This window comes from Nycticebus coucang, chromosome 10 (assembly GCF_027406575.1).
Source record: "Nycticebus coucang isolate mNycCou1 chromosome 10, mNycCou1.pri, whole genome shotgun sequence".
Taxonomy (NCBI): domain Eukaryota; kingdom Metazoa; phylum Chordata; class Mammalia; order Primates; family Lorisidae; genus Nycticebus; species Nycticebus coucang.
In genome coordinates, this window is record NC_069789.1 from 114328256 (window position 1) to 114348326 (window position 20071).

Consider the following 20071-nt stretch of genomic DNA (forward strand, 5'->3'; position numbering starts at 1 on the left):
TGGGGAGGGGGTGTCTGTGACCCTCAGAAATAATAACTCAGCTATTCCAGTGTGGTAACCTCAGGCGAGGCTGCAGGACTGAGGGAGAGAAGGGAAGGTTCTCGTCCAGGTGCATGGGGAGGCAGAATGGGGCCTGACCACCGTGCCATGGCTGCCTGGGTCTCTCTCTGGGTCTCTGTGTCTTTCCTTATCTGTGACTGTATCTTGGCTTCTGTCTCCCACTGTCTTCATGTCCCTGAATCTCCCCTGTCTCTGACCATCTCTGGGTCACTCTGTGGTCATCTCTGTCACCAATGTGTCTCACCTTCCATCTCTCAATTCTCTCCTCCTGGGTCTCTGTTCCACCTCTCCCTCATCACTACTGAACACACACCCAGGAGGGGCCTATGGGGTCCCCAACATGTGTGCATGAGGGGGCGCCTCTCACTCTGCCCAGCCCCCCTCAGGATGTCAGTCCATTCAGGGGAGACAGGGAGGACCGGTTTCAGCCAGAGCTGGGTGGAGCCACTGTGAGAGGAGGAAGGAGAAGAGGGACCTAGGAAGAGGGGAGGGTGCTGGGAGGGAAAGGAGAACTTGACCTTGGGCTGTGGGCCAGGCCACCCGCCCTCTGGGGAGGTGCACTGCCCCAGCAGCAGCTGAGCCGCTCTCAGGACTCCCCTCCCCCATCGAGGCCCTGCCCCCTTTCCCCTCTGGTACCCTGACTCCTGGCTTCCTCTCTGCCCTGTCCCCCATTTTCTGACTTCCTGAGTCCCTCTGTCATTTGTCTGCTTCTCGCGCCTTCCTTGTTCTGTTCTGTTCTCTCCTTCCTCTTCCCTGTGTGTTTCTTGCTGTGTCTGGTTTTTTCTCTTTCTCCTCCCATCTCCCTGTTGCTCCCTCTCTTCCTCGGTTCCCTCTGCCTTCATCACTGCCTCTGTGACTTGACAATCTTCTTTCTCATGCCATACCTCGTCATCTTCGTCTCTTTACACTCTCCCTGTGATTCCACCTTCCTCTCTCACTGAACCTCCAGGGAGGGGGAGGTGTGTGTTGCTTCAGTTTCTCGTCCCCTCCTGCCTGCTGTTCCGCCACATCTCCCCCGCCTCTCCCCACCCCTCATTCGCAGCAAGTATGACATCTGGCTGGGCCGCAATACTCTCTCTGACGAAGACCAGTGGATCCAGTCTATACACAGCTTTCCACACCCCAAATTCCACATGAAACTGCTGCATGATGTCATCACCCCTCAGAGTGACTTTGGCCATGACATCATGCTGGTCCGCCTGAACAGACCTGCCAGGATCACAGACACTGTTAGGGTGGTGGGCCTCCCCACTGAGGAACCCAGACTGGACAGCACCTGCTACACGTCTGCCTGGGCCAGAGGCTACCCAAACAAACGTATGGCAGGGCCCCTTCACTGATGCACCTCAGACAAGGGGTGCCTGGGCCTGAGGAAAGAGGGCGCTGGGTGTGGGGACCCCTGAGTCTCATGACAGACAGGTCTGGGCATGGGCTCCTGAGCACAGGAAAGGGAGAGGCTGGGACAGCCCTCCTGGACCCTGGGGAGGAGGGGCTGAGAAGCCAGATGGGGTCAGTGACACCCTCTTTCTCCATTACTCATAGCCAAGAAGCCAGTGGATTTCTTGTGTTTGGAACTCAGAGTCATATCTAATGACATGTGTGTCAGAACCCTCGGCCAGATGGTGAACAGCTCCATGCTGTGTGCTGGGTACTCGAGAGGCATCACAGGCATCTGCCAGGTAAGCCAGCCTTGTCCCCTCCACTCCCTCCACCTTCTGCCCAGAGAGTGACCTTGCCCTGGCTCTGCTCACAGCCTTTGATAGCTCTGGAGCACCCTCCAAAGGTGTTTAGTCAGTGAATCTTCCTGGAGAGGTGGCATCTGGGGTCATCCCTGCAGGCCTGGGGGACATGATGGATCTTGCTAAAGATCCTCCTCCTTCCCCCACTGACCTGTTCAGGGACTGTCTGCCTGGGCCCACCCCACTGTACTAGAGCTAGACCAGAAGTCCTTTACCCATAGGCCAAGGGTCAAGCCACTATTCCCACTGAAGGTAGCCACCGTCTACCTTCATTTTCACTGGTTACCAGTACATAATACTTGTCAATCTTTATGGGATACATGTGATTTTTTTTTTTTTTGAGACAGAGTCTCACTAAGGAAAGAGAGCGCTGGGTGTGGGGAACCCTGAGTCTCTTGGCAGACAGGCTTGGGCATGGGCTCCTGAGCACAGGAAAGGAAGGAGGGGCCCACCACCCTCACAGCGTCTGCGATCCTGGCAGCCCTCAGTAGAGTGCTGTGGTGTCACAGCTCACAGCAGCCTCAAACTCTTGGACTCAGGCGATTCTCTTGCCTCAGCCTCCCAATTATCTGGAACTACAAGCTCCTGCTACAACACCTGGCTATTTTTTTGTTGCAGTTGTCATTGTTGTTTAGCTGGCCCAGGCTGGGTTCCAACCAGCCAGCCTGGGTGTGTGTTGCCAGTGCTCTACCCACTGAGCTACAGGCACTACTCCATGTGATGTTTTGATAAAGGCATATGACAAGATTGCTTGGCACTAAGGACAGCCCATTTCCACTATTTTCATTATATCGAAGTATCACTCACTCACTGTTGATTACAGTCACTTTTTTGTGCTATCAAATACTATTTATTCTATCTATCTAAATTTTTGTACCCATTAATCATCCCCACTTTATCCACACATTACCCTTCCCAGCCTCTGGTCACTGTCATTGTATTCTCTGTCTCCATGAGATCAATCATTTTTAATAGTCCGCGCCAACATAGGAGTGAGAACACATAACTTTTGTCTTTCTGTACATGGCTTATTCCAATTAACACGATGTTCTCAGTTCCACCTATGTTGTTGCAAGTGACAGGATTTCATTCTTGTTGTGGCTGTATAACATACCGAATGTCCTTAGCCATTCATTCATTGATGGACACACAGGTTGAATCCATATTTGGCTACAATAAACCTGGGAGGAAAGGTAGGTTTTTCAGATACCTATTTCCCCTCCTTTGGATACATACCAGCAGTGGGATTGTGTGGCCACATCGCAGTTTTATTTTTAGTTTTTGAGGCACCTCCATACTGTTTTCCATGGTGGTGGCACTATTCAAATTCCCACCAGCAGTGTATGAGGGTTCTCCTTTCTCCACGTCCTCATGAGCATTCATCATTGTCTTTTTGGTAAAAGCCATTTTAACTGGGGTGAGATGATATCATATTGTAATTTTGACTTGCATCCCTCTGATGACTAATGACATTGAGCCTTTTTCATGTACCTGTTCCTCCCTACCTTCTGGGAGTGTGTCTCTTGAGGTCCCAGTCTGAGGGCTGAGCCTCCAAGGCAGATTCCAGGCCCCACTGACTTTTCTCTCTCTTTCTTCCTTCTGCTCCCAGAGTGACTCAGGGGACCCACTGATCTGCAACGGTACTCTACAGGGAATCGCACTATGGAACAAAAACCCATGTGTAAGGCCCCGTTCCCCCTCCTGGTACACCAGTATCCTGCCATATGTGAAGTGGATCAAGGCCACCATGGCAGCCAACCCCTGAATGCCCTGCACTTCCCATGACCCCAGTAAAATCAAATGTTCTTCAATTTCTGGCATCATCTTTCCGGAAAACAACCACCTGGAAGCTTGAAACTTAAGTCTCATATGTCCGAGGCTAACAGCCCCCAAGTCCACCTGCCCTCCCCTCCACATCCACTCCTGAGGTGTGGAGTTGGGCAAGCGGGGGGAGGACACTGCAGCAACAGGCTTGGACCACTGGTTCTTCAATTGGGCATCTTTGCCCCTCCACCCACCCCACTCCACCCCAGGGCACACTGGCAACTTGTAGCCATATCCTTTTACACAGCTTCTGCAAAGACAGACATAGGAGGTGAGTGGCCACGTTATCTGTGTGCTGAAGAAATAGAGAAGGGGTGAGGTCCACCCTGAGAGAGTGGACAGGGACACATTGGGGATGCTTTCCCCAGAGCACTGAGCAGGAGATGCAGACACAACACATCACAGGCCCACAGAGCGGATGGAGCCTGCAACCCAGCCCAAGGGAAGGCGTAGGGATATGGGATGAGACTGTAATGTGACACCCTTACAGCAATTAAAGTACACACAACAAATACTCATTCCATAGAACACAGTCCAGTAAGAGATGCCTCTTAAGCACTCTGGGAAGAGGGGTGGACCCAGTTGTTGGGATAAAACTGAATACACTAGCTGCTGAAGGTGTGAGTCAATGAATGAATGGATGGATGAATCAATACATGGGCCTGTCATGAACCGCTGAAATTCTATGGAATACGAAGATGAATAATAATTCAGCCCTCAGCAGCTGACAACCAAAAAGGAGAATGAGGACACAATCAAGATAGAAAGACATAAACAGGCAAACGTGAGAGCCAGCAGGCAGAGAGCAAAGAAGCAAATATGAATGTCACCACAGCACAGACCTGCAGAAACAAAGAGAAACAGAGACAGAAGAATGAGAGGGAAGAACAGAGATTTGCAGAGGGGACAGACAGAACTATTTGGGGGACCTCAGGAAGCTCTCAGGGGAGGGATCTGCGGCCTGTGGCCAGTAATAAGTTTTGGCAAGGATGTGGAATGTAAATTAGCATAGCCATTATAGAAAACATTATGAAGGTTCCTCCAAAAATTGAAAATACAATTACCACATGATCCGGCAATCCCATTACTGGGTATATATCCAAAGGAACTGAAATCAGCATTTTGAGGCGACATCTGCACTATCATGTTTACTGTAATAGGCAGGATATACAAACACGGACAACCAGCATGTCCGCGGGTAGATTAATGGTTTTAAAAAACATGGTAAATACACACAATGTATTATGATTCAGCCTTTTATTTTTATTTATTTACTTTTTATTTTTTGGAGACAGAGTCTCACTCTGTGGCCTGGGTACAGTGCCCTGGCATAATAGCTCACAACAACCTCAAACTCTTGGGCCCAAGTGATCCTATTGCCTCAGTCTCCCAAGTAGCTGGGATTACAGACATGCACCACTATGTCTGGCTAATTTTTCTATTTTTAGTAGAGAGGAGATCTTGCTCTTGATCAGGTTGGTCTTGAACTTCTGAGCTCAAGCAACCTACCTGCCCCGGCCTCCCAGACAGCTGGCATTACAGGAGTGAGCCACCACTCCTGGCAGTATTCAGCCTTTTAAAAGAAGGCAATTCTATCATTTGCAACAGCACAGATATGCTATGTGACAGAAGCCAGATACAGAAAGATAAATATCTCCTGGTCTTACTCATACGTGGAATCTAAAAGTTGAAACTTGCAGAAATAGAGAACAGAATGGCTTATGCCCTGGCCAACCCAGTAAGAGCCATATCATTCTTAGCAATACCACAGCCAACTCTCCCACCCTAGCAGGTGGTGTGTGTGCTCCATGATGACTTTTTACAAAGAAACTGACACTCCGCCAGCCTGAGCAAGAGTGAAACCCCATCTCTAAAAATACCCTGATGTTGTGGCAGCCACCTGTAGTCCCAGCTACTTGGGAGGCTGAGGTAAGAGGATCACTTGAGGCCAAGAGTTTAAGGTTGCAGTGAGCTATGATGCCGCAGCTCTCTACCAAGGGCAACAGAGTGAGACTCCATCTCAAAGAAAAAAAAAAAAAACTGACACTCCAATCACAGGGAGAGGAGCAGAAACACAGATCTGAGGAATGTGAGCAATAATCAGTCACAGTAGGGAGAAGACACCCAGAAAAGCATGGAGAAAGAAGAGGCAATTGGCAGAGTTGGGGGAAGCTCTAGAGAGGGCATCTACCAGTGTGAGGGAAGGGAATCAGTACCCGGAAGGGAAAGGCCTGCCGGGCCTCTGTTTCTTCCCCTTTATTTCTTTGACTCCAGCTATAGGACTTTCTCTCTAAGCTTGGGAGCCCAAGGATGTGGAGGGGGAAAGGAGAAAGGCTGGGCGCACTGGCTTCTAGGTGCCATCCTGATTTTCTTTTTGCCCCCATTTCTCTCTGTGCCTCTCAATTTTCTGTTTCATCTGATCCTTGAATGTGACTCTGTGTCCAGGTGCTTCTCTCAGCCTCTCTGTCACTTTCAGCCTCTCCACCTTGTTCTCTCTTTCTCAAGGGTGACTCCAGGGGTCTCCTAAATGGTGACAGGTTCTTGCAGGAGCTCAAGTCTTTGGCACAGATCCCATGTGACCCACACACCACACCTGACACCTACATTACCTTCTGCCAGTTCTCTGACTGGATACAAGGAACAGTGAAGACCAATAAATGACAGATCGAAAACCCACCCCGAGTCCTTCCTCTTTGAGGGTGCAGAGATTCTGTCAGAAATGCAGAAATCTGGTCCCAAGTCTCCTCCTGCCACAGACTGGGGAGTCTGCTTCTGTCCCACCCTCAGACCTAGAAGCAAACTTCCTTCAACAAATGCACATTTGGTGCCACCTAGCGGCGGGACCACAAGAAGAGAAGAGGCAGTTTTTGCACCGCTTCCTGGCCAGCTTCCCCAGCACTGCCCAAGATATAAAGTCTCAAGAGAAAAGCTAGGTTCTGCACATGGTATTCTCCTTGCTTGATGTCACTCTCTCACACCAGGGCATCACATATCCATTTCCTCTCCCTGGGCCTCAGTTTCCCCATCTGTAAAATGGGAGTCTTGATAAAGGGGTCTCAGGGATTCAGAGAGAGGTGCCATACCTGGGAGATCAAGTAACAGCTTCTGGTAGTGCCTGTGGCTCAGTGGGTAGGGCGCCAGCCATGTACACAAAGGCTGGCCAGTTCCAATTCAGCCCAGGCTAGCTAAACAATGACAATTGCAAAAACAACAACAAAAAAATAGCCAGGCGTTGTGGTGGGCACCTGTAATCCCAGCTACTTGGGAGGCTGAGGCAAGAGAATCGCTTAAGCTCAAGAGTTTGAGGTTGCTGTGAGCTGTGACGCCACAGCACTCTACCTAGGACAACAGCTTGAGACTCTGTCTCAAAAAAAAAAAAATTAAAAAGAAACAGCTTCTTTCAGTCCTGATCAGCCATCACCCAACTGTGTCTCCTGAGAAAGACCATACTTGACTACCCCTCAAGGTTCTGATGATAATGGCCAGGATTATCGAGCATGAAGTGCTGAGCACAGATTTCAGGTGTCAACAATTCAAAACACAGCCACAGATAAGGGAGAAGCAGTTATTATTTCCACTTTATAGACAAGGCAACTGAGGTAGAGACAGACTAAGTGCCTTGCCTATGGGCACACGGTATTATACAGCAGAGACAAGACTCAAACCCAAGCCACCTGCCTTCACAGTCTCCATCTCAATCATGTGCTGTGTTCTCTGGTCTTCCAAGCACCAGCCTGACTGTATGATTTACACCTGTTCCATGAGATGACCTCATCCAACCTCTGTGAGGCGCTCTTCCCCACCCCACCCAATGACTGCTCACACATAATCACCTGACACCCAGAGAGGTGATGCCTTTCACCCAAAGGGCAACAGGACTCCAAGAACCATCCTCCTGACACCCCCCAACCTCTGCAGCCGAGCGACCTTGAGTAATCCCCCTTCCCTACCTGCCCATGTGTAAATGGAGGCAGAATCAACAGTCATCACTTACTACGTGCTTTTAGCTCCTTACACAAACTAAGTGAATACTCCTCAAAAAATTCTATGAGGGGATCCTCTGAATATCTGGTTTTACAGGTGAATAACTAAGACACAGAAGAAATGGGTGGGGCCGCATCTATGGTGCATCTTAGAATGGGTACAGGCGATTGCACTAATGTACACAGCTGTGATTTAACAATAAAATAACCCCCCCAAAAAAACAGACACAGAAGAAAAGAAGCAGTGAAATGGGGGTCTGAGCCCAGATTGTCTGAATGGAGAGCCAGTGCACAGAAACACCCCCCTGACTGGCCCCATAAGTGCTGTGGCCCAGTTAGGCTGTGTTGCATGCTGCATAGAGAAGACCCAGTGCACCAAGACAGGGGTGGTGGAGGGGGCCCTCAATGGAGAAAGGGTTTATTCTGCAGAGTGCTAAGTGGGGAGTCCGGAGAAAGCTCTCAAATCTGCCTCCCTGAGAATCTAGGACACAGGGTTTTTAAGTTTGAAGGCAGATGATTAGGTAATTAAATTTGTTAATTGGCTCAGTTTGGGACAAAATTATAGGAGTGTGGAAATCCTCTTGTTTTGCTTCAGCTCCTGGAGTCATGATTCTAGCTAAGTTGGTTTCTTTGCATACACCATTGGTCTGGGCAGGTCAGCCAATCCGCTGGTAGGCTGGTGGAAGGGAAACTACCTTTATGGTTCCAAATGATGTTATCTACGAAGAAAAGTTAAGGATCTTTACAACTACTGGCTATGCTGAGAAAGTTAAGAACCTTTACAACAGCTGTAGGACTCCAGAATAGCAATTGTAGAGAAGTGAACAAGGGGGCAGTGACTAATTACTACCAAGCAAACAAGGGGATTATCCTATTTTTTAGCTAAGCCTGTTCTTTCACACAGAGTTTGAGGGCCCTTACTCTAGTTCTCAACCTCCACCCCTTCATCAATTAATTTGTAAGGGCAGTTTCATAGGGAACAGAGGCTGCAGTGAGACTATTCTAGAGGAGGGCTGACACTTCATGGGGCCATCCTTCCAGCAGAGAAGTCCAGTCACCCTCCAGATTAAGCAAACACAGAGACCACCTCCCTATAGGAGGGGATTCAAGGGGAGGTTCATCCTAGCAGGAGAATCCCAAAGGGTCTTGAACTCCAGACTGGCGGTTCTGGAGTGGGTACCTTGTCCAGGGGTGATGAGAAGCCACCTCAGAAAGGCTGCACGCAGGGGAAGAGCACAGTGAGCTCTGAGCATAGAAATACCCTCTAGGGCCATGTGGTGACCAACAGGAGGGGACAGACTGGACAGTGGGAGGACAGTTAGAAGGCCTGTATAAGGGTCCAGGGAGCAAGGAGAGCTTCTGAGCTAAAGCTGGGCAGCCAAGCAGACAGAGTGCAGAGGACAGAGCCGAAAAAGTCAGGGGCAGAAGGGACAAGGCTGGGGACAGATGGGAGGGCGGGAGTAAGGTTACGAAAAGGGAGAGGACTGTGTCTGGGGTTGTCTGGCCTCATGATGGTTGGTCTGTCCTTGAGATGGGGAACACAGGAAGAGATAGTTTCCGAAAAGAGAGAAATGAGTTAGGACACTCATTCCGTGATGGGCCTAGGAACACTGGGGCTGGGGAGAGTCGGGTGGCGCCCAGACGCACGAGTCTGCCCGAGCCTGGAGTTCAGGGTCAAGGGGAGGAGACTTGGGTGGCTGCTCAATCAGCCACAGGAGTTGATAAAAAGAAAGACTCCCTGGGACTGTTCTCAGGAGGTGGTGGAATGAGGCAAAAGGCCAGACTCGGGCCGCGGTGGAGGTGAAGGACTTCTGGGGAGGCAGCGGTCGATCGCTCAGCTTTGAGCGGGCCAAAGTGGGGCGGGGCGTGACGTCAGGCGTCGGGGCGGGGCCGGGCGCCCTCCCGCTGACTAACGCGCAGACCGAGTGTCAGAGTGAGTGTGCGCAGGACCCCGCCCCGTGGGCGCTCAATGGGTGCCAGTCATCGATACCTGCGTTGGTTAATAGGAGCACGGGCGGTCGTGAGGGAAAGCGTTTATTACAGGCCTGGCACCGAGAAACGGTGCCCAGTAGCCTCCTTCCCCTCAGCACCAAAAAAAGGAGGTGGCAGCAGGGGTGGGGGCCAGCAGGGCAACCAGCTGTTCCTGGAGTCAGAACACAGGATCCTCTCTCCCTTGGCCTCCTGCCTTCCGCATGCACTTTCTCTATGTTGCCCCCTCTCTGGGCCTCATTTTCCTCCCTGTTAAGGAGGAAGCCATAATCACCACCTCACAGGGTTGTCCAGAGCATAAATGAGAATGCAAGGAGAGCACTCAGCCCAGGGTGTGGCCTGTGGCCAACATTCCTTAAACAGGGGTTTACTCACCTGAAGCTGTGACCCAGCCTGAGGCCCAGAGACTTTGAGCATGAATTTGTGGGGAGACAAAAGGACAAAGGATCTCTAAATACCTTCCAGCCTGGGGATCCAGAATGTCTGCCAGTCTGGGTTTGTAGATTGTCTGGAGACCCAAATTTCTAGAATGCCTAAAGATCGTGGGGCTCCAGAACATCGAAGGCTCCAAGGTTCGTTCCAGTGTGGAGATGTGTGGTTATGGACTATTCAAACATCTTAGGTTCCAGAGTGACAGAGAACTCCAACTTCCAGAATGCCTGAGGGCCTGCAATTCTAAAATCTGAAAAGCTGATACTCTAGAAATTTCGAGGGCCTATAATTCTGGAATGGATAAGCCCCACTCATGCAGCTCTTTCCCATAAAGGGGATGACTTTTCAGACATGAGGAGACACCATTCTATAACAGAACCCATGCCTTCATTGAATGTGTTGAGCCAGTCCCTCCTGCTTTCTGAACCCCCTCCTTAGGTAAGTCAGAACAGACTCTAGACAAATTGCTCAGGGCCCTCTGGAGTTCTCAGAAACCAGCCTCAAATACCCAAAACCTTGGGTCATCTTAGTGATGATCTAAAGCCTCTGGAATGCAGAATCCAGATTTCAAGCTCCAGAATCCAAAATTAAAACCACAGGATCAGGAATAGAGACCCCTGGCACCCAGTCTCTAAATTTATAATATATAATTAAGATTCTAGCAATCCCCTCAGAACCATGACAGCTGGGCCTCTGTCTCCAAGTCCAGCCTCTTTGTTTTATATTTTTTATTTATTTATTATTTATTTCTTTATTTTGAGACAGACTCTTACTATGTAGCCCTCAGTAGTGTGCTGTGAAGTCACAGCTCACAGCAACCTCCAACTCTTGGGCTTAAGCAATTCTCTTGCCTCAGCCTCCAAAGTAGCTGGTAATACAGGCACCAGCCACAATAGCTGGCTATTTTTGTTGTTGTTGTTGTTGCTGTCATTGTCGTTTGGCAGGCCCCGGGCTGGGTTCGAACAAGCCAGCCCGTGTGTGTGGCTGGCGCACTAGCCGCTGAGCTACAGGTGCTGAGCCATCAGTCCAGCCTCTTAAATGTGCAATTCATATTTGAAACTCCAGACTTCAGCCAGGTGCACTGGCTCACACCTGTAATCCCACCACTTGAGAGGCCAAGGTGGGTGGATTGCCTGAACTCACAGGTTAGAGACTCTGAGCCAGAGTGAGACCACATCTCTAAAAAATAGCCGGGCATTGGTGGGCACCTATAGTGCCAGCTACTCAGGAGACTGAGGCAAGAGAATCACTTGAACCCAAGAGTTTGAGGTTGCTGTCAGCTAAGATGCCAACGGCACTCTACCAAGGGTGACCAAGTGAAATCTCAGAGCCTATATCCAAACTCTAGAATTCAGATCCCAAATTCAAAATCTATCATTTGTACTCTAGGCCTCAGACTTCACACAGGTACAAAGGTTTCCAACTTCAAGTCCCAGACTGCAAACACCAGACTCTAGACTACTACTCTGTACTCCAGATTCAAATGCCCAGGATTCAGAATCCAAGCCTGAGAACTTCCACTTAAAGGCCTGACTCCAGGATCCAGATTCTAGTCCCCAGAACTCAGACTTCAAAGTCCGCACTCCAGATTTCAGTTCATTAATACCAGACCAAGACTCCCAAATCAGAATTCAAGATCCAGATCCAGTTCTAGATCAAGAATCCAAAATCCAGAATCCGGGATCTTTTACCTGGCTGTCCCAGGTAAAAGAAATATGATTCTGGGCAGCGCCTGTGGCTCAGTCGGTGAGGCGCCGGCCCCATATGCCGAGGGTGGCGGGTTCAAACCCGGCCCCGGCTGAACTGCAACCAAAAAAAAAAAAAAAATAGCCAGGCGTTGTGGCGGGCGCCTGTAGTCCCAGCTACTTGGGAGTCTGAGGCAAGAGAATCGCTTAAGCCCAGGAGTTGGAGGTTGCTGTGAGCTGTATGATGCCATGGCACTCTACCAAGGGCCATAAAGTGAAACTCTGTCTCTACAAAAAAAAAAAAAAAGAAAGAAATATGATTCTAGGAGCCAGTTTCTACACTCTGGACCCAAAATCCCAGGCTTTGTATTTTGATGTCCAATTTTCTGCTCTTGCTCTCCCATCTCCTCCCCATTGAGGAACTACCCCTGGCAGGGAATTCCTTCTTGTAAACTCAGACAACAGCTTCAGCCTAATAAATGCTCATTAGGCCAAGTCCCCCACCCCACTAGCCACCAAGGCATCCCTGCCTGTAAACCTAAATGTTAGCTACCTCCCCCCACACACACCCTACACCACCCCACCTCCAGACCCAGGTGGAGCTGGGAGCTTATAAATCCAGGCATTCTTGTGCCTGCTCCCCCTCTCCTGGCATCCAACCTGCCCTCGACACTGCTGGCAGATCTGGAGGAGGTGAGATCTTTGAGAAAGGACTGGGGTGGGTGGGAATGGTGAGGTGGTACAGAATGCTCTGGCCTCAAGGGGTGACATGGACTACACTGGGGGAACTGTCAAGGCACTGGGTAGGTCCAATGTGTCCTTTTACTGAGGCCTCAAGTTGAACCTCAACCAGGAAAATGTTCTGGAGCCACTAGAAGGAGCTGCTGTGGCTGGGTGGGGGGAGGAGGAGACAGAGTGAATCAGGAGAATGTCCCTAAAAACAATTGTACCATAGCCAAGAATGTGACTGGGAGTTATCACAGGTTCATGTCAGTTCAGCACAACCTTCCTGAAGCCTCCCATGTACCAGGCCCTAGCCTGGGCAGTGCTGAGGACACAGAGAGGACCCGACCTGAACACTATCCTCAAGGCCTTCAGATGGGGGGAAACGAGGAGCCAGACTTCAGCATTTGTGGGCATCTGTGCTGTCATGGGGGCACAGTGGGTGCTATGGGATCCAGACAGACACCTGTTAGATCCTGGGGCTTCCCAGAAGAGGTGGAAGCTGAACCTTGGAGGACAAAGATGAATTTGGAAGATGAGGAGAAGGGCTTTAATTCACTCCTAAAGCTTCCAAAGACCTCCCATGGGCCAGACACTGCATTGGGCAGAACTGGAGACCCAGAGTCCAGTCAAACCAGGCCTGCCCACAGGGAACCACCAGACTGTCAGGGGAAGCAGATACCACTGAGGGTCATAGGAGGTCAGGAAAAGCCTCAAAGAGGAAGTGGGCCTTGAGATGGAATGGCATACCTGTAGGAGGAACAGCCTGAGCAAAAGTGTGGAGGCATGAAATTGCAGCAGTGCCTGTGTCTAAAAGAGCAAGGTAGGCCAGGCTCACACCTCTAATCCTAGCACTCTGGGAGGCTGAGACGAGTGGATTGCTTGAGCTCAAGAGTTCGAGACCAGCCTGAGCCACAGCGAGACCCTAGCTCAAGCGTTGTGATGGGCACCTATAGTCCCAGCTACTTGGGAGGTTGAGGCAAGAGGATCACTTGAGCCCAAGAGTTTGAGATTGCTGTGAGGAATGATGCCATAGCACTCCACCAAGGACAATAAAATAAGATTCTGTCTCAAAAAAAAAAAAAAGTCATGGAGGACCAGAGAGAGAGGCTGGAAAGGGAAAAACCACTGACATCCTTGAAAGTGAAGCCAAGGGGCTGGGCTTTATCCTGGAGGACTATGAGCAGGGGACGGGGACAGTCAGCTCTGGATACAGAAAGACTCTCTGGAACCTGGGGTGGGAGACAAGCTGAGCAAGGTCGACTGGACTGAAGGGGAACCCAAAAAGCCAGACAGGAGGTGAGATATGGGCCTGAGGCAGGGGACTTAGGGATGAAGTAAAACCTGGGGCTGGTGATATGGTGCTAGGGGCATCCTGGTCCACAGAGGAACAGAAGACCCTCCAGAGATGGGGACCAGGGGGGACATGTAGGGTAGTATAGAGGGAGGGGGACATGTGGGGAATAAAAGGAAATTTCTTTCTTTCTTTCTTTTTTTTTTTTAGAAACAGAGTCTCACTTTGTCGTCCTCGGTACAGTGCTGTGGTGTCACAGCTCACAGCAACCTCTAACTCTTGGGCTTAGGTGATTCTCTTGCCTCAGCCTCCTGAGTAGCTGGGACTACAGGCACCCGCCACAACACCCAGCTATTTTTTTGTTGCAGTTAGCCTGGGGTCGGGTTCGAACTCGCCACCCTCACAGGTGGGATGAGTTTGTGCCTGGAGGAATCCTCACAGGGTCAGAGGAGTCTGGCCTCACCTCAGTTCTCTCTCCCCACCCCAACTGCAGCTGAGACCTTCTTCCTGCTGACATCTACAGGTGAGCGGGGCTAAGGTTGGGCCTGGGTCTATGAGACTGTGATGCCCCCTCCCCCAGCATGTCTGGGTCCTATGATCTACCAGCCTCTAGCTCTCTACCAGAGACCATCCAAAATTCCTTCCATCACCCCTGCCCACACCTGAGCCACCTGCCACTGTTCCTGAGTCCTCACCCTTACTGAAGAGCTATCAGGGGCCTGGGGCCTCGTGCTGCCCATGATAATTAACACAATCCTGCGGTTACACATACCTGAGCTATGTACTGGGGCTGCCCCTTCTTTTCTGTGTGACCTTGAGAACACTGCTTCACCTCTCTGGGCCTCAGGTGCCCTCTCTATAAGACAAGGCCTACCCATGACAATAGTGTGAGTCTCAATAGTGTAATGCAGATAATGCACATAATAAGCACTCAGAGGCCAAGAGCACAGACTCCGGGCTCAAATCCTGCCCCTGCCTAGTTATCCAATGTCTCTGTGACCCAACTATATACAATGGAGACAACAGTCCTTCCTTCACAGGGTCATGGTAAGGATTACAATGTGCATGAGGCACTGGCATATGCCTGGCCCAGAGTAAGCACTCTCTAAGGTGTGCACACACGGCCAAGCACTTAGTATGTGCCAGGCACGGCACCTAGTACTTATAAACATCTGTATGAGGTGGGCACCACTGACCTCGTTTGACAAGGAAAGAGGCTGTGGTTTAAAGAAGGATGGCCACAAAGTCAAGGTCACCCTGGGTAGCCGGAGAACTCCTGACCAAACTCAGCCACCACTCATGGACAAATTAATTGTAACCTGATGCCTCTACCCTGGAGAAATTGGGGGTAGATTCCCACTAAGCTGCTGTCCCATGTGACCCTCACACCTGGAGGCCCCTCAGACCCCCCCCCCATGCTCCCAGCCTCCCCTGGGGCTCTCTCTGTCCTCTCTCTTCCCTTCCTCCTGCCTGCCGCACCCAGCTGGGGCCTACACCCTCCTCCGGCTTGGACTGGCCAGGTGCAACCTCGGTGCCCAGCTGTTCAGCCCCTGCCCTTCACCCTTCTCCAAAGAACAACCTCACCCTTCCTTTGCTAAGCCCCTCATCCACCACATCCGCATTCCTCAGGGCCTTTGGCCCAGTTCCTGACTGTGGTGGACAGTTTGGGCATTTGGTCTGATTGTCCAAATCCTGCCCCAATATAGGTGCCTATGTGGGTGGCTATGACCTTGAGGGGACACATCCATCTTGCCCAGTGTAAAAGATCGTGGTCCTGTGACCTTGAAATGTCCCTAATTATGTCCTTGCATATGGTGCCACTTTGAATTAAATATGTGTGTCTCTGTGTGTATGTTGGGTGTACAGGGCCCAGTGTGTCCACATTATACCCATGTCTCCACTGTGAAACACCAGGAGTGTGGCTTGGGGGCTGATCTAAAGATGGAGAAATATATCCTATCCTGACCACCTATGTCTCCAGCTTTGTGTTCAAGTGTTCCCTGGAGTCTGACTTAGGGGGTCCACATCTTAGTGCTGGCCCTCTGGGTTGGTGTCTGCAGCTCTGACTCCCTACAAAATGCCTTGTGGCTGAATCAGTGTTTGCCTTGGCTGAGTCTGTGCAGACATCTGAATGACTTTGGCCACATTTGTGTCTACAACCTGCACATCCACATGTATGAACCTACAATAAATCTATACATCCTTTGTTAAAAATAACTATTAAGCAGTTACACCGGCCCAGGTGTCACCACACATACACCCTGATATCATCCTTACGATAATCCCCATTTTAAGGATGAGGAAACAGAGGTAAAGAGAGGTCAAATAGTTTGCTGAAAGTCTCATAGCTAGTACATTTGAACCTAGAGTTAAGGACCCACCTTCTTTGTCCAGACCCTGTGTGCAAGTGTCTGTGACACCGGATGGAACACCCACACTAGAGAGTGAGGTTAGGTGTGTGTGTGTCCATGTTTTAAGTGTCCATATTCAAACACAGGATGAACATGTGCTGTGGTTCTTGAAGCTGCAACCTATGAGTGCTAGTGAATTTTAGCTTATAGAGCTGTCCATTGGGCGGTGCCTGTGGCTCAGTGAGCAGGGCGCCGGCCCCGTATGCCGAGGGTGGCGGGTTCAAACCCGGCCCCGGCCAAACTGCAACAAAAAAATAGCTGGGCCTTGTGGCGGGCGCCTGTAGTCCCAGCTACTCGGGAGGCTGAGGCAAGAGAATCGCGTAAGCCCAGAGTTGGAGGTTGCTGTGAGCTGTGTGACGCCACAGCACTCTACCGAGGGCAATAAAGTGAAACTCTGTCTCTACAAAAAAAAAAAAAAAAGAGCTGTCCTTATCTGTATCTAAGTTTGGAAGCCTGGATGTGTGTGTATGTGTGTCCGTGACCTTGTGTGGCCACATTTGTGTCTTGCACTACACACTGAATTTGGCTGAGACATCCTGATTCTGGAGCCAAGACTGTATGTCATTCATATTCAATGGCCATGTCCATTTGGGTGTGTGACAATTTGACCTTGAATGACTGGTTCCAAGTGACCACCTGTCTGAACCTGTATCCAGTGTCCCTGTCTCCACTCCCAGTCACAGAGGACTTCTCGCCCTCTGGTTCTTTGCCCTTCCTCTTTCCCCCAGAGTCCTATAGCAAATGGACAGGGACGGGAGTCCTGGAGGAAATGAAGCAGGGACTTAAGTTGGGGACAGGCAGGTGAAAAACAGTAGTGAGAGCAGGGTGGGTACATGGAAGGTGCAGGAGGCAACAAAAAGATCCCTGTCCTCAGGATCCTTTGCCCCTTCTCCCAGCAGACCAGCATGGTGGCAAGTTGCTGAAAGGTGAGGAGTGTGTGCCCCACTCCCAGCCATGGCAAGTGGCCCTCTACAAGCGAGGACGGTTTAACTGCAGTGCTTCCCTCATCTCCCCGAACTGGGTGCTCTCCGCAGCCCACTGCTGGTATGAAGGCATGGCTCAGGGCCTGGCTGGAGGGTAGAACTCCCAGTTTGGGCGGAAAGTAGAGGCTAGTGATGGAACCCTTGGGTTCTAAAGGAGGAAAAGGCTGAAGCCAATCTCCTAGGTGAGGAAGGGGGTGGGTTCTGAACCCCTAGGTCCCTGAGGAAGAAGATGGCTAGTAGAGTCCCAGCCTTTGCTCTCCCAAGGCAGGATGAGTCTAGGGATGTGAGAATCCTAGATTCTTAAGAAAGAAGGCTAGAGCCCAGAGGGTTCAAGCTCTAGGTGTGTGCCTGACTTTGACTCCTTGGTCCCTAAGGGGCAGAGGCTAGAACCATTGGCTTCAGGGTCTTTGGGAAAGGGTAATGGGATCTTAAGATTCCCAAAGGATCTGGGATCCCTAGGTTGCCCACTCTTTAATCCTGTCTCCTCCTCACTCCACTGGCTCACACAGCTCCATGAGGGTGCGCCTGGGTGAGCACAACCTTCATAAGCGTGATGGCCCAGAACAACTGCGGGCTGTTTCTCAAGTCATCCCACATGCTCAGTATGAAGTGTGCAACCACCACCATGACATCATGTTGCTGCAGCTGGCCCGGCCTGCGTGCCTGACCTCCCAGGTGTACCCTGTGGCACTACCCACCCATTGCCCCCACCCAGGCAAGGCCTGTGTGGTGTCCAATAATGAGACCAGAACCACAGGGAGCCCCAAGTCACAAGGCGAGCGAAAGGACGGAGCTGAGTGTGAGGCTTCGAGGAACTCCAGTGTCCAGGGTTCTTGGGTGGAGGGGATAGGGATGGAATTTACAGATCTGCTCCAGCTTCACTCTCTTCCCCAGTAAGTCTCCCAGATACACTGCATTGTGCCAACATCAGCATTATCTCAGACACATCTTGTGACAAGGACTACCCCGGACACCTGATGAACACCATGGTGTGTGCAGGAGCAGAGGATGGAGGTACAGACTCCTGTGAGGTCAGAGCCCAGAGGGAGCCAGCAAGTGGAGGAAGAGGGATAGGGACAGGTTTGAGAGTTAGAATGGGGTTGAATATTAGTCGTCGTTTGCTTTGGGCCAGAGAAAATGCTAGGTTAGGTTTGGAGACGAAGGAGGAAGAGCAGTTGGAATGGTAGCGAAGCTGGAATTGGGGTTAGAAATGAGGATAGGGTTTGTTATGTTGGGGATGGATGGTGTGGCAGTTGGTTTGGGATGGCATGGGTTGGGGTTGAGAATGGGAATAGGTTTGGTCTGGGTTGGGATGGGAAATACATTAGGGTTGAATTGGAATGGGGTAAATTTTGTTTGAGATACAGAAGATAGGAAGATTGGGATTGGGTTGTGAGGATGGGCATGGGTTTGGTTTGACTATGAATGGGGAATATGTGGGTATTGGGTTGAGTTGAAATTACCTTAGTACAATTGGGTTGGGATTGTATGGGGGTAAGGCTGGACATGGATCCAGTGAGTTAGTTGTGTTAAGGTTAGGTAGGATTGGTTTTGGTTGCATTGGGCTGTGTTCAGTTGGGTTGGAATTACCCCGGGTGGGGATGCATTGGGTTTTGGTTGCAAATGGAGATGGGGATGGGCATACTGGATCTAAGAGGTTCTTACTCATCCTGAGACCCCTCTTCTCTCCACAGGGTGATTCCGGGGGACCCCTGGTCTGTAGAGGTGTCATGCAGGGTATTGTGTCCTGGGGCGATGTTCCTTGTGACAACACCACAAAACCTGGTGTCTTCACCAAAGTCTGCCACTACTTGGAGTGGATCGGGGAAGTTATGGAGAGGAACTGACTATTTTGGCCTACTTCCTGTGTCACAGACTAAGCAGGAGCACCCATGCCTGGCCAGCAGCCCTGTCCTCACTAGAACAGAATTAAGCTATTCCTAAAGACCCTATCCAAGGCCCAGGTGTTAGCCAAGGACTTGTCCCACCTGAAGGCAAAGCTAGTGCTCAAGGTCACCTATTTAACACCAAGATAACAGAGAGCACTGATCCAAGTTTCTCTATAGGAGTTTCCGTGACTTTCTTCTAGGAATGAAGGGAAACTGAAGACAGAGATTGGGTGGGAAACCCAGAGACACTGCTCACTGTTCCTTTTCATCTGTGGCCCCAATCCTAAGTGAGGGGAGGAGAAAGGGCCTGAGACAGAGATCTTCTTTCAACATGTATGACCAGCCACATGATCTTGAACAAGAGGCCCAAACTCATTCAGCTGAGGTCTCTCCATATGTAAAATTGGGATCATCATATTGTATAATTCATAGGGCTGCTGTGGGATTAAATGAGGTAATTCACATGATTACCATAATTCTAATTCTAGAATAGCATCTGGCACTAGGTAAATACTCTGTATCTCTGGATCCCGGTGAAAGGACCTACCAAACACTAGATTACCAAGAATGACTTTTTCAGCCAGGCGTGGTGGCTCACGCCTGTAATCCTAACACTCTTGGGAGGGTGAGGCAGGTGGATTGCTTGAGCTCAGGAGTTCAAGACCAGCCTGAGCAAAAGTGAAACTCTGTCTCTACTAAAAATAGAAAAACTGAGGCAAGAGGATTGCTTGGGCCTGAGTTGAACGTTGTTGTGAGCTCTGATGCGATGCCACGGCCATCTACCCACGGCAATAGCTTGAGACTCTGTCTCAAAAAAAAAAAAAAGTGACTTTTTCTTCAAGATTTAGTTCTGGGCTTCCTCACAATCATGGCAAAAGGCAAATACCCTCCTTTCCTTAGCTAGGTTCCAGGCATACAGCAGACTCTGGGACCCTTTGAATTGCTTTGATATTACCAAAAAGCCAAGATAACATGTTGGAAGCCTGTGGGTTTACCATTGAAACTGCAAGATAAGGGATCTAGGTCCTAATTGGACTTTGTGGTTAGGATAATTTTTTT

General features: G+C 50.3%; 2 protein-coding genes across 2 annotated transcripts; both read left to right on the top strand.

Annotated features, from left to right (window-relative positions):
- Window positions 1–805: 805 nt before the first annotated feature.
- On the top strand, window positions 806–3574 carry LOC128597606 (kallikrein-2-like). The gene is made up of 3 exons (XM_053608108.1): window positions 806–1377; window positions 1603–1739; window positions 3409–3574. The coding sequence occupies exons 1-3, from the start codon at window positions 1194–1196 to the stop codon at window positions 3562–3564; spliced, it is 477 nt and encodes a 158-aa protein (XP_053464083.1). The 5' UTR covers window positions 806–1193; the 3' UTR covers window positions 3565–3574.
- An 8907-nt stretch (window positions 3575–12481) lies between these two features.
- KLK15 (kallikrein related peptidase 15) lies at window positions 12482–18970 on the top strand. The gene is made up of 7 exons (XM_053606140.1): window positions 12482–12515; window positions 12743–12844; window positions 14223–14252; window positions 17040–17184; window positions 17633–17898; window positions 18018–18154; window positions 18818–18970. Exons 1-7 carry the CDS (start codon window positions 12482–12484, stop codon window positions 18968–18970), a joined length of 867 nt encoding a protein of 288 aa, XP_053462115.1.
- Window positions 18971–20071: the final 1101 nt, after the last annotated feature.

Excerpts from the sequence above, each read along its gene's own strand:
- LOC128597606 (XM_053608108.1), top strand. The coding sequence starts at position 1,194 with ATGAAACTGCTGCATGATGTCATCACCCCTCAGAGTGACTTTGGCCAT. Across the intron at positions 1,378-1,602 it reads CAGAGGCTACCCAAACAAAC|CCAAGAAGCCAGTGGATTTC; the intron begins GTATGGCAGGGC and ends CATTACTCATAG. Across the intron at positions 1,740-3,408 it reads GCATCACAGGCATCTGCCAG|AGTGACTCAGGGGACCCACT; the intron begins GTAAGCCAGCCT and ends TTCTGCTCCCAG.
- KLK15 (XM_053606140.1), top strand. The coding sequence starts at position 12,482 with ATGGACTACACTGGGGGAACTGTCAAGGCACTGG. Across the intron at positions 17,899-18,017 it reads AGGGAGCCCCAAGTCACAAG|TAAGTCTCCCAGATACACTG; the intron begins GCGAGCGAAAGG and ends TCTCTTCCCCAG. Across the intron at positions 18,155-18,817 it reads GAGGTACAGACTCCTGTGAG|GGTGATTCCGGGGGACCCCT; the intron begins GTCAGAGCCCAG and ends TTCTCTCCACAG.